At 38.9% G+C, this 13,740-nt stretch overlaps 1 protein-coding gene across 2 annotated transcripts in view; it reads left to right on the top strand.

Moving 5' to 3' along the window:
- The first annotated feature begins 383 nt into the window (after nt 1-383).
- COL3A1 (collagen type III alpha 1 chain) overlaps nt 384-13,740 on the top strand; it is a 50,610-nt gene continuing 37,253 nt past the window's right edge. For both annotated transcript variants that reach the window (XM_057419817.1, XM_057419818.1), the window contains exon 1: nt 384-611. In XM_057419817.1, the coding sequence (XP_057275800.1) occupies nt 533-611 (79 nt within the window). In that variant the 5' untranslated portion in view covers nt 384-532. The remainder of the gene's footprint in view (nt 612-13,740) is intronic.

Here is a 13,740-nt window from a genome sequence, read left to right on the forward strand (position 1 = left end):
GTTTGTGCATCCACATCAGGTACTTACCTTTTACCTTTGTTAGGGAGCACTAAATTAAAAATCCTCTTTGGGCCGTACCCATTGACTCTAATTAACATGAGAAAATGCTTCACCACAGAGGCTTTACCACAGGACTTCTTTTTTTTCACATGCCTATATATCACACGCAGCGCACACTAACTGTTCATATACAGTCTCAGTGTGCATTCTGTACACACACAAAAGTTCCAGATGTGCTGTGTATCTTGTTAGTTGACTTTGTTCTTCTGTAAAGCCAAGGGAAATATTAATCATTCATTTACTGTTAGGGGATGGGTCTTCTTCTCATGTTTCAGTAAAGGGGGTGGAAAAGCAAAGTAAGCCAACTTTTTTCCTATTTAAGGCCAAAGCTGGGGAATGCGTGTGGCTGAGTTCTGTACATGGCCCGGTGCTGGAAGGGCAGGGAACAACCGATGTTGCTATTTTGAATAGATTTTTCTTCCCCCCCCCATTTTTATTTTTGCACAGAGAGTCTCATGTCTAATATTTAGACATGATGAGCTTTGTGCAAAAAGTAACTTTGCTCATTCTTGCCGTGTTTCAACCCTCAGTTATTTTGGCACAACAAGACGGTGAGTAATTCAAGCTTCTTATGATTTAATGTTTTTATTTTATTTTTATTTTCACCAATGATTTTAATAGCTTTTAAGAAATGTGTATTCACAAATCTCACCAGAACCCTCTTCCTTCACTAATTCAGCAGTCAGATATTTAATGCTAAAGCTGAAAGCTGCAGGAGTTTGCATTACTATCCGCAAACGTTTTTCTTCACTTTGTTTTCTTCTGTGATTACAAGGACTTTATAGTGCTGTCTGCCTTAGCTGCATTTGTACTTGTTCTTACTTGTTTCCCTATTACAGACAGCGGAGAGTTTTTAAGCTATTTCTTTTAACTCTTGGAATACCATTTTAACTGTTTAACTCTGTGCTGCCATGAAGTTATTTGTCACAAGCAATAAGTCTTTGCTTCCAGCTTTTTTATTTGAAGTTCTCCTCTGTACTTGTGTGTTTTCCACTGGCACCGTGGGGGTTTCTTTAAATAATTTGCATGCAAAAAAAAAAGCCTTAAAATTCTAACCAGTTTTAATGAAACAGTTTTTAAGAGGGTATATGAAAATATGTCAGCTTATGGGACTTTTACTTAGTCATAACGCAGGAGGGTAAATTAATTCCCTCAGCTGCAATAGTTTGAATTGTGCATCTGCAGGCTGTTTCAGTCCCTCAGGAGACTGATTAGCAGCTGATCATATCTGAGATTCCGTGGGAGTATGTGTGTGTTTACGGAGAACGGGAACACCAAAACCCAAATGTACATGGAATTTAGAGGGGGAAAAAAATACTTTGCATACAACAATTCAACTTAGAGTGAATATAAGTTTGGTATGAGTATTTCAGTTAAACAGATGACATTCCACAAGTACAGCTGGACTTTTTTGGATGTGCTGTGTTCTACTTGCCAGACATTGTAAACCAGAGCTTCAAGATAACACATTTTCCTTTCTTGTAAATAGAAAATATCTGCAATGTATTTATTCCTGCATCAAGGCAATGAATAACCTTACAGACAACTTAGTAAGCAGCAGCCAAATAAACTGTAGTGCAGTAAAACAGCACCCTACCCAACTCTATGATACAAATCATGAAAATGATTACTTTAGCCATTTCACAGCAAATCTGTCTGCTGCAGCATATCTGGAGAGGCACCTCTGCCAAGGAGGGTGACTGTGAGTCCACCAGCAGGCTGTTAGCAGTGGAGCAGTTTGAGCTCAGGGGGCTCTGTGCATGAGCAAATCAGGTAACGTCATCTGCAACAGCAGCATGCCCAAATACCAGCCTCCCTCATCAAGCAGCACAGACACAGGCTAAGCCTTGCAAGGACTTTTTTTTTTTTTAAAAAAAAAAAGAACAGAAAGATGTTCTTTAGAAGAGAAACATAATATACTGTGAACTGATGTTTTTCTGCTTTCCCAGTACATAAGCTGTTCCTTCAGTAATCCTTGGTGAAGAAAATGCTGTAAAATTTGAGCAAATGTATGCTGTAAGTTTTCTCTGCTTATAGCACAAGTAACATAGTGCATACAATTAATATGCATTATGTATATTTTATATTTATATATAAATGTATATACCTATGTTCAGAGGGACAAGTACTAAGGGACCAGCTAATATAAAAAGAAGGAACATCAGTTTTATTTCTCCCAATAAGTAAATCCCCTCTGAATTTCAGGTCTCTTACCCTCACTGTGGTAGTACCCCTGGACACTTCTGAGGTACAACAGATATTTGACTCAAGAAATGGTAAATTTGGGGTAGAAGAACAATATAGAAATGAAATGTGAGGGTGTATTCTCATTTCTTTGCCACATTCCTGTTTCATGGTGTAGTAACATTTCCTTATTGGGCTAACTTCCATACTACTTACAGGGATGTGGTTTCACAGAGACACTGATAAAACACTAGTTATCCCTTAAAATATCTGACTCTGTCCTCTCTTTGGAATGTTCCTTTCCACATATTTGGATATCCTTTTCTCACAGAAAATAATAATTGAAGGAGTAGATTATTAGTATCACTAATTCACATGCAGAGCAGCAATGGACTGGAAACCAAATTTTCCACAATTCATAAGAGAATTTCCAGACATGCTAAAATGCTCCCTCTTGTCAAGAAAAATATTTATATGGTTAGTATCAAATGTAAGTCAATATAAAATTTTCCTTGGAAAAACCTGGCAGGAGACAAGACTTGGCAAGACATTAAGGAAACTGCTCAGTATACACTAAGTTTAGGACAGTCAGATGTACCTCCGGGCTATGGGTTTCTTTGTCTTGCTGTAGTATCTAGGAAATACTAGCATTTGAGTATGCCCTCAGGCTGAACCTCTTCAAAAGCTCAGGAGCTGGATATTGTGGAACAAGGAATTTTCTGTGACTTCTATCCTGGTAACCTCCTAGGATGCTTTTAGCCTGCATGTGAAATCACCTTGACACAATTCAGGCTTCCTGATGTGTGTCCAATTACCATAATGTATTTGCAAGTCATAACTGTTCAAGATAAAATGCCTCCTAGTGGCCGACGTTAAATAAAGCTGGTGCTTCAGACTTGACAGATAATTCATATTCCAGCAATGTATACTCAATTCCAGCATTTGAAGGCACTTTTACATCCTGCATATTAAACTAACAAAAAGTGTAAGAATTTGGAATGGTTCTTTAGGAAAGAAATCCGTCCTCTACCAGCCACCACAATTTGTGCAAGTATATGCTAGCCTTACAGCCTACATTCATCCTATTTATCTTGAGTTTCTAGAGTCAATTAAGACAGCTAATTCCAGAAGACAGCATAATTTTTAGCATGTTAGCTACATTAGAGGTAGTTGGTAGGTTCCACCAGCTACAAAGGAAGCACATGCACAGCCCTGTACTCATTGGTGCCAAAAGGGAGGTCAGATGGATTTGGGCCTGTCTCAGCTGCATCTAAGATGGCTAATGGACATCTCAGTCACCTGAAGTGTGACACTTACCATACATACACTGCATCGTCCTTAAGGAACTTAACTGAGGTGATCAAGAAAATTCGACTGTTCTAAAAGCAGTATGAGAGTAGAGCCAGAAACCCTTCCTTACTATTCCAAATATTGTTTTGTTCTAATGTAATTAAAGCATTTTCCTTGTAATGTAAATATTATCTTGGATGTTTGGTCAGGAAGCTGATTTCTGAGGTAATGACTGAATCCTGAAATATCTCTGAGAAGACTTATTGACCTTTCAAATTACTTTCAGTCACAATTGCAGTTTTAAAATTAGATATAACCACTCCTTGTAGGTTTCAGGAGGCAGAGAACTTTTTATGCTGAGCATCCACTTCTGATCCCCTAGAAAAGAAGGTTGATATTTTAGGAAAACTTGTAAACACCTTGGTTTAGCCATTTTGCTTTCTTCTTTCATTCATTTATAAAGATTTGATAGGTAATGAAGTGGACAGTTATTGCACAGATGCAGTGCATTTATGAGACTGCCAGACTGACATTATTAACACTTACTTGTATGCAACAATGCACATAGGCATTCTTTGTTGATAAATTAACTAGTTTAAGGGTAATGACTATCCTTAATTAGTGAAAACTTTTTTTCCTCAAAGATTTTGGTAATACAGAAAAATCTCCCTTCAGTGTTTGGAAGGTAAAACCAGATGAAGCATGTCTGCATGCCAACAGATAATTACACCATCATAAGTAACCTGGGCTACGTGAAGGTATGAAAGTTGGGGGTTTACTGCTGTTCTTCCTTTTTTCTTAACAGTTTTTTGCCAAGCACACAGCAGGCAAGGTTACACTTAGGAAAACTGCAACATTCCTTTCTGGTCTGGAAAAGTCATGCTAAATGAAAGCCTGGGGAATCCACCCCTCTAAACATTATATATATGTTCTTGGAAATATGACAAATTTCGTAAAGGCATTTTAAATCACACATCCCTGGAAGACATTAGCTTTAGGAAAATGAGACCATTATATATCCTTTCCATTATTTTCCATATTTGTTTCTGATTTGAGGCCAAATCTACATAGACTGATTTTTTAAAAGAGGAGGTGGAGTTGGAAACACCCACTCCTTTATCACATGGGGAAGAAGAAGAGGTAGAAGGGTGTTGTCTCTGGTATGAATATTACTGTTGATGCCTCAGAGTCATTATATTTGCTCCAGTCTTAGTGCTGCAGGTTACAAGCAGATCCTATTTCCTCTTCCAGCTTCTGCAAATGGTTTGAGGTTTGCAATAGGCTGCCAGGTGTCACATGCAAAATCTTAGTTGATGCTAGCCTTATACAACAGATGTGTTCGCTGGATGCTAGGTTTAATAGATCCCATTCAAGAGAAGGAAAGGAGTGAATTACTATCGCGTTTTGTTTCACAGACCGGCTGATAAACTGGATTGACATGGATCCATTAGTCATTGTTCCAATTATGTACTAATATTGTCCAAACCTTGTTTTAATCAGAATTGTGCAGAAAATGGGAAATACCTGACTTCATAATTAGGAAAGTATGCTGTAGGTCACTAATGGAAATGATGCAGTCTGTCATTTAGCATTTTGGATTAAAAGCTATCTCCTCAGAGTTAAAAGGTGAAGCCTAACTGTAGGGGGAAACAAAGTGTGCTTTCCCAGGAGTGGGCACCATGAAAATTATATTGCTTTTGATATTTTTATGGTAGGTTAGTAGTCTGGAGAAGAGCACAAGCCACAGCTGCTGTAAGAGTTGCAAATTTTAATTTGTTGGTTTGAAGTAATAATTCATCAAAACCCACAGAAGTGGAAATTAGTGCAATGGTCATGTCCATTAATACTTCAGATTATGCGGGCCTTTAGTCATGTTTGTTTAAGAAATTAGGCAAAGTTCTTGGCTAAGAAAACAAAACCTGTTGGCCATGGCAAAGATAAGATGTTAACAAAAGGGGGGGAGGGGGGGGGGGAGGGGAGGAGGGAGTGCGTTGGGTTGAAGTAACTGGGTTAGATTCCCACATCATTGCAGAAATTCTAGGTGATGGACCAAAAATTAATTTATTTTTGGCAACACCCCAAAAAAACCAAAACTCATACTTGAAAAGTGTACATATAATCTTCTGATTCAACAGGACAACCGCAAGAGTATTCTCCTTGTGGTAGGTTGGTGAATTGCACAACTCTAACATGGTTTAGGGTTCAGTACCTACCACCTGTACGTCCACAATTTTGAAATGTTGTGATTTTGGATTGAAAAATAGCCTTCAACTCAAACAGGAACAAAAATTTTAGTGTCATCATTTTACCTCCTGCAGTTCTTTACCAGCCTACCCCTCCTTTGACATATTTATGATAATATACCTTGTGCAAAAGGAGAACTGGGCATATATGCAATTCCTTCTCCAGGAGTGGTGCAGAAAGTGGAAGTGTATTTTGCTTCTATACCTTCAGGTCACGATGTTGAGGAGTGCATGGATGGATGCAGAAGAATGCTACAGCCCCTGGCCCTCGGCTTGCTGCCCATCTCCAATCCAGGGGATCTAATGGATTCTTTTTGGGGAGGAGGCTGTTTGGGGCTGTGTGGCTCATGGTGATGTTATCTTTGTTACAGAGATGCTGTATCATGACTCACTGCATTTGGCTTCCCATGGCCATGCTACTACTTGGTACCAGAGCCAGTACCCCGGTTTAGTTACTGCTGCAGGACAGCAACTTCTCCATAGATTTTCTTTCTTTCTTTGAATTTTTTGATTTGTACAGGTTTTGTGTAGCTTTACTGTCAGTCCTCTCTCCAGCTTCCCTGACAAGAGGTGGTTTGTACCTGGAAAAATCTGTAAGGAATTCCCAGAGAATTTCCTGATCTTTCTCCATTCAGCGCAGTCAGACGCTTTGTGTTTCAGGGAAATTTCCATATTTATGTATAGGGACCATGCCATTAATATTTCTCGCATTGCTTTGAGACTCTATAAGAGTTTCAAAGATTAACCGTGTTCCTGGCTGTGGCTAATGAACTGATCTCTGAATCTTTAGAGACAGTAAAAAATTATATGTTACAGGAGTCAGAAAGTCTCTTCTGTGAGTATAAGAGTTAGAGATGTGTGCTTATCCGGTCTTAAACACTGTAAATGTGCAAGGAGGAATGAGTTCCAACATTGTAGAGCAATTCATCTTTCATGCAGAGGCACAGTAAATGATGGTTTTCATTTACACTTTCAAGCAGTCTGTATTTTTTCTCATCTTGTACTTTGTAAAGGAAGTTTCTCTCCATTTTGCTTTTAGAAAACCTATGCAACTTCCAACCGCTGCTTTTATTTATTTATTTTCACTTCAGAGACAATCTTCTTGTCTCCAAGTTTGTGAAGTGGAAGCCTCTGCCTGTTTCATGTCAAAATGACAACGGAAAACATGATATAACCCCCTCCAACAATAACCATTTTTTGGCTTTAGTTTGGATAAACTTCATCTCTGGGACTTCTGGCTTTGTTTAGTTTAGCAGAAGAGATTCCTTTCAGATTAGCTAAGAGACTACTTCCATTTTCCCTGATTTACATCAAACCCTTCATTTAAACATGAACTATCAGAATGAGAGTGAAAACGGTACCTCCTGTAACAGTGTGTGCACATTTTTCTTTGCTTTAATTCCCACAAGTACTCCATGAAGAGGTGTATGCCAGGGAGGAGAAAGCACGCACAAAATATTGAACAGCAAGAATGTGATGGTCGTGATGGAAAGATATATATTTTAAGCTGAACATGTTTTGTTATTTTGAAAGCCTCAGCCTTCTCTTAAAGCTAAAGAAGCACCCATACGGTTCTCAAGAAATGGGGGATGTGACTTGTAGTTTTAAGACTCTACCTGAGTTTGTACCAGGATGGCCTTCAATATAACACAAAGATATCCCTAGCCACAGGAAACCCATCCCTTTCTGCAGCTATTGTCTCTTCCAGTCACTGTGAATTCCATCTTGGAGGGTGGCACAGACACTTCTCCTATCCTGCCAGGCAGCAAAAATTTCCTTCCATGTGCAAAACCTCTGTGGGCTGCAATGGTGCCTTCAGGCTCTGCTTTAGATCCAGCCCCAGCACTGCGAAGGGCAGTAGAATCACAGGAACATCCTGTGCACGTTTGCAGCAGTAGATATGAAAGAATGATCTGTGTCTGGAACTGACTTCCCACAGCAATCCAACACTGCCAGTTCTTGGGAAACTTCTGGACATAATTAGTTCCCACTGCAATTCCCTGCAGTTCACACCCAGTGAGCAGTGGGTGTCTGCTGCAAATATCTATTTTTCTTTATTCTTTCCCTTTGTGCTGCTTCTCTTTTCCTTCCTTCCACTTTCTTTTAGGAAAAGAGGCAAGAGCAAAATCGCAGTTACTTTTTCAAACAGACATGAGAGAAACAGTTGCTCACCCAAACAAAGTTAATGAAAAATACAGGAAGCATCGCTCATCATTCCTGTGATGTTCAGTGTAATATCCACTCTGAGCATCAAAGGAGAATGAACTACATCCCCCATGCTTTCCTTCAGCTATAAGCAGTGAAAATAGAATTCATATTATCTCTAAAAACACTTCTATTTTCATGAGAGGCTCTCTTTAAAAAGTCACTTTTTTTTTTCTCTGTTTGGCTTTACATCTGCTGTATGGTATTGGCTTGTTTTCCTACAGAGCAGTAGTCATTCTGTGCCAGCTGTTTAAGAGAAGAATGTCCTAGAGAAAAAAAAATAATGGGCTGTGTAGTGGGAATTGTAAATCTTTGAAAAGAGCAATTGAAATCCACTCAGACATTTTGAAGATTCTGTGCACAATATCCAAAGGCTGTTGATGGCTTAGTCATTGGCAGGGTGGTCTTCTTTGTTGATCCCTCTTTTTTTTATATGAACAGAATAGCATAAATATGGAAGTAGGGGGAGGGAAAAAGAAAGAAGAGAGGCATTCAAGTCCAACTGATTCTTATCCTATTAGTGCAGCTGAGGAAAGAGTGTTGTAATCTTCTTTCAGTGAAGAATCAAAAAAAAGTACAGAGTCTCTTCAGTTATAAGGTGTCCTGTGTCTCAGGCTCTTCCACTCATACCTTTTAAGGGGTCCAGCACATAAATTCTGGTTCTAGCCCTTTTCTGCTACACAGCGCTGTTTATTCTCACCCTGTGCCAGCAGGCGTTGTTGCTGCACAGAGCAGGGAGAACTAAATGTGTGCCAGGCTTCAGGCTGCCACTTCAGTAGCAATGACTCTGACCTCTGATATTAATAAAAAGTCAGCTCTGTGTTTGAAGGCTCTTCAGCTGACCAGAAGTGTGGATTTTCACCTGATGAGGGTATTGGTTAGGAAGATCCTTAGCTCTTCACACTTGAAAAATAGGCATAAAACTTGCTGCTTAAAAGTTGCCCTAAAATTAAGAAAATTGTCATTTGTACCCTGAGAAAACTCTCACAATACTGACTTTGGTAGCCTTAGGAAAGTGACAATAAGAACGTTGTATCCAGTGTAAAAATAGCCATTTTATTATTCTCTATGAGGCAGATAAAGAAGAATTTCAAATACTGCCATCTGTATCCAACAAACTGTCCAAAATGGATGTGGGGTGAGTTAGTACAAATTGGAGTAAATAATGAATGAGTGCAAACAGATACAAGCAGATGCAACTAGGTTAATGATACTTTATGCGCTCAATCTCCCCTGTCCCCAGCCTTCTGAATTAGAAGTATCTTTCATTTACTGGCAGCCAAAGATGCAATTATTTTCTTTAGACAAGACGCCAGAGTTCATTCATCCATCACTGGAATATGGAATATAAGAACCAAACTCTTCATTTACTTCCAACTTCTGAAATTACAGAGAAATCAAGAGAATAGTGTGGGGAGTTAAATTATTGTAGAATTTGAGCCCCTGCCGCTGTTTTCATTTCTGATGTAAATTCACTATGGCCATGAAGATATGCTGGGGCTGACATTGTCCAATGCATCTGAAAATATAAATGATATTGCCATATGTACTATACTGCATTGTTAGATTTCTCATCTGTTTCAGTCTCAGGAGAGAAGCATTGAATCAAGCTGATTTCTTCCAAAGCAAAACACACAAACAGTATTGCATAAAGTTGTTAGCCCTCTCACTGAGCAAAGGGGAAAGAGAAGATCATATCCCACTTGAAATTTTAATCACCTGATAAAAATTGCTTTAATTACAAAGTTAGGTAATGAAAAACAAATGTCATACTTCCTACCCACCCACCCACCAGAGCCTTTGGGTTTTATCTTGAGAGATGCTTAAAGTATCATGTAGTTACAGTAAGTGTTTTACAGGAGGTGCTATGTAAAGCAAGGTGTAACAGTAATCAGTTTCCAGTGGTTCCCTTTCACTTAGCAGCTCAGAAGGTGAATCTCACTTTCATGGTGCTTTGGATCTGTCAGAGAGGTTGTACAGTCTGGGAAACCTGCTTGTGCATAATGACTTTTCCAGTTTTTCTTTATTCATGCCAGGACAGACCTACTGCAAGAAATGTTGCAAAGAACCCTCCAATATTATAAACTATTCCTTGTCCTAGGGAAAATCAGAAATGCAGAAGTATGTTTTTGAGATATACTCTGGATATAAAGTTCTGGAAAAATGTGCTGGATTTTGTTAAATTTTCCACTTCATTGATACTAGTAATGTTGAGCTTGAAGCTATCACTTTTCTTTAGAAATACATTAGGCCAGCTTCTTATGGAATAAAATTAGAAGTATACATGTGTTCAAGTGTTCAAAATTAAGATTACCTTGATACTTGGACTCGACTGTAGAAGTCTGTATTGACTGCCCAAGGAGTGGGCAGGATATATGTTTAAAGAAACTAATAAATTTATAAAATCATAAGTAATCACATAAGACCTGGAATTTATGTCAGTTACTGCTTGGTTTAAGACACCAGTCTTGCTGACATTTGGCATCATTCACTCTAAAGACAAGAAGCACATTAAAATCAGATTACTGCAGAGTACTGAGAATTTGTTCCAGCATTACAACTAAATAGCCACAAAAAAAGCAATTGCAGATTGCTGCTTATTTTTAGAGTGACATCAAATGGCGCAAAAGTTGATGTGCCAAAAAATATTGTAATAACTGAGAGGATGGAAAAATCTCATAGGCATTTTACCAACAGTTGGAAGAGTGACTGAAAAAAAATGTGCAAAGGCCAGTAAAATCAAGGGAGATTCTGATGAGGCAGTGTTCACCCTTAATCAGGAAGGAATGATACACATTATGCAGAGTATAGCAAAAGAGGTCCATTACTGCTAAAAAGACAGGAGTGTAAATATAACTGAGTTACAGAGTCGACTTGTTGAGAGAGGGCTTTGGAGAGGAAATCCTAGAATAACATCTCAATATAGATGGTCATTCAGGAATATCTTCCTCCCTTACAAAGAAAACCCAAACAATTTAGGCCATGATGTTGTCAAGGAATAGCTAACAACAAAAGGAGTATAACCATCTCCTGCACCTATAAGATGTTTTTCTCAGTGTTTAGAAACAGGTGCAACAATTTTCTGGGCAGCCCCAAAGAAAGCAGCAAGGTGATAGACATACAGCAATCTGCTCTACACTGCCCCTTGTATGAGTCAGTTTGAAGTCACTGTTCTGCCAAAGACAACCCCCACCAACTAAACAAACAAAAAACCCTCCTTGCACTTTGTTTTCCTATTAGCTGTTTTGAAACAAGAAAACTTTTCTTCCATTGTTTTTTATGCTCAACACCAGCTGAAGCTAGTGGGACTGTTGTGTAACAATACTGCTGATGGGATATCACTGGTCCCCATTTCAAAGCGACACTTACAGGGCCGGGTGACCTTTAAAAGTTGCATGAAGAACATAATTCAAGGATATCAACATGCATGCCCGAATAGAACAATTTGTGAAACATAAATGTTGAGGCAGAACAATTTGACAGCTTCACCCACTTTAGACCACATTACCTTTGAGAAGAGCAATAGACCTTTGAAGAGAAAGGAGAAAAATTAGAGTTCTTTCATAAATCACTCTTTGAAAGATCAGGAAAAACCCAGTAATCTTCGAGGAAAATAGAGGCATTTTGTGTTTTAGTTGGTAGCAAATATGGCATAAGGTTATTTTTATAATCCTGATATTTCTAAGATTTCTAAAAGCTGCAGAATGGTTGCAGCATTTGGAGCCTATAAAGACAAATGAATGGAACAAGCAATGACTTGTTTAAAATGCAAACACTTGTTTGTACCAGTGCAGGCCTGATTTCTTGGGGGTGTGTGTTCCATTTTGTAATCTGAAAGACAGATTGGGTAGGTCCAAGCCAAGGACAGTTTGGCTGTATGACATAATGATCATTTGCCTGAGAATCCAGCCTCTTCTATACATTGCTACTGAAACAGTGCATGTCTCCTTTCTGTAATACCTCTGACAGACAAGTGCAGTATTATGATTAACCACCATTCTTTTTTGCTGCTTTCTATTTCTTGCACTGAGTTTAAATAAAGAGGAAAACATCTGGGACTAGTGCAGTGGCAGAACTGTTCAAACACCAGTTTTTTTGGCAGACAAGCATCCCTAGAAGTAAGAAAGCTCTGGTTTCAGAGTGAAAGCACAGGATGTAGCCATCTTTTTTTGGTTATAAAACTCGAGAAATCTGTGAACCTTTCATTCATACTCCTTTTCCATTCCACCCAATAGCAGTTCTTCCTCCTAAAGGACATGGACAAGGAAAGGATTTTTAAGATGGACCTGCTCCGATTTTTCATAGCCTGAATTTAAGTGTTTCATCAAAGTTTCATTCCTTCTACCTCCAGTCAAACGGAGGACGAGCATCAGTACTGTTAAATCTGCAAATATCTAACAGATAGGTACACCCTAATTGTCCCTCATGCACCATGTGAATGGATTCAATTAGTTAGCTGGTTAAGAAAATTACAGCTGAATGTCTGTAGGCCCTACAGTTGAAAAAAATATAATCTTATTAAACCATTTATTTTCTTACATTTCTGCCTCTTTTCCTGACTCCACTCTGAAACTGACACTCTCAGTACTCGGCACTTACCTGACAGGAGAACATGTTGACAAACCAGGCCATTCAGGCTCAGCAAGCCACTTAGTTCATTATGAGTCTCTTTGTTTCCATTACTGACCACGGGATGGAACAAGTATGTTTGATTTTCTTATAAACATCATCATAATACCAGACAGGGAGCCCAAACCATTTGCTTTGAGGTAGACACTGTGGCATTCTTTTCTGCTCAGTAAATGGAAAGCTGCTATGCTGCAGACGCTGAGATGGATTCCTCTCTCTACTCCAGTGCAGGAGAGGATTAGAGCATTTCCACTGAAAAAGAACAATATATCTCCTAAACAGTGCTGGAATACACAATAAATGGATGTGTTTGTTGTAGAAGAAATTTAAAAACACATTTTAAAGTAGTCATCCCATAAAACAAATCACCAAAACCTGGTCAGAGTAAGGAAGCACAGGCATTGTACATTTAAAAGTCCACAAAAAGCAACAGAAAGACCCTTCTTAGCTTCAACAGAATTTATATTTAGTCAAAGTTGGAGGCAAGGGCCTCTTTCATCTCAGTGCTTTAGCCTTTGCCAGATTCACTTTAAATAACAGCAAAATCTGTTTCCTTGACTCATTGTGTTTGTTATCAGATCCTCACAGATCAAAGTTCCTTGGTTTTGTTTCCCAAGCTACCATCCTGCGGCTGTTGGAGGGTAGTGAATCACCTCGTGTGGACTATTGCCCTTTCTGAGACAGAACCAGACAAGTTCAAGATGTTCTTTAATTTCTAACCACTTAGTCATATCTCTGCAAATGGGATATATGAGTCTGCTACTAAGGCAATAGCTGGACATTTGCTTTGTCCAAAATGGAAAAGCTGTGGGTTTTGAGGATACTATTAGGAGATTTTTCCCTTTTGCCATATAAATGTAGTTGTCATGATCATAGCACTTGCACAAATGCAAAGCCAAAAGCAACGATAAAACAGGTCATCTTCTCAGGTCAAAGCACTAGATAACAAATTCCCATTCACCTCCCTGGGAATCAGGATTATGATCCATATGATGTCTGTCACCCTTCAGGCCTACCACAATCATATTTGTTTTCCCCTGTGCACATTTGGGCTCTTTCTACGTACCACACAGGTCCGTTGAGACTAAATGGGGATTTTCCTTTCAGCTTTTGCTATTCGTCTGCTTAC

Source organism: Pezoporus wallicus, unplaced genomic scaffold (genome assembly GCF_028554395.1).
Source record: "Pezoporus wallicus isolate ANWC-B61680 ecotype Strahan unplaced genomic scaffold, APGP_CSIRO_Pwel_v1 contig_4710, whole genome shotgun sequence".
NCBI classification, from domain to species: Eukaryota; Metazoa; Chordata; class Aves; order Psittaciformes; family Psittacidae; genus Pezoporus; species Pezoporus wallicus.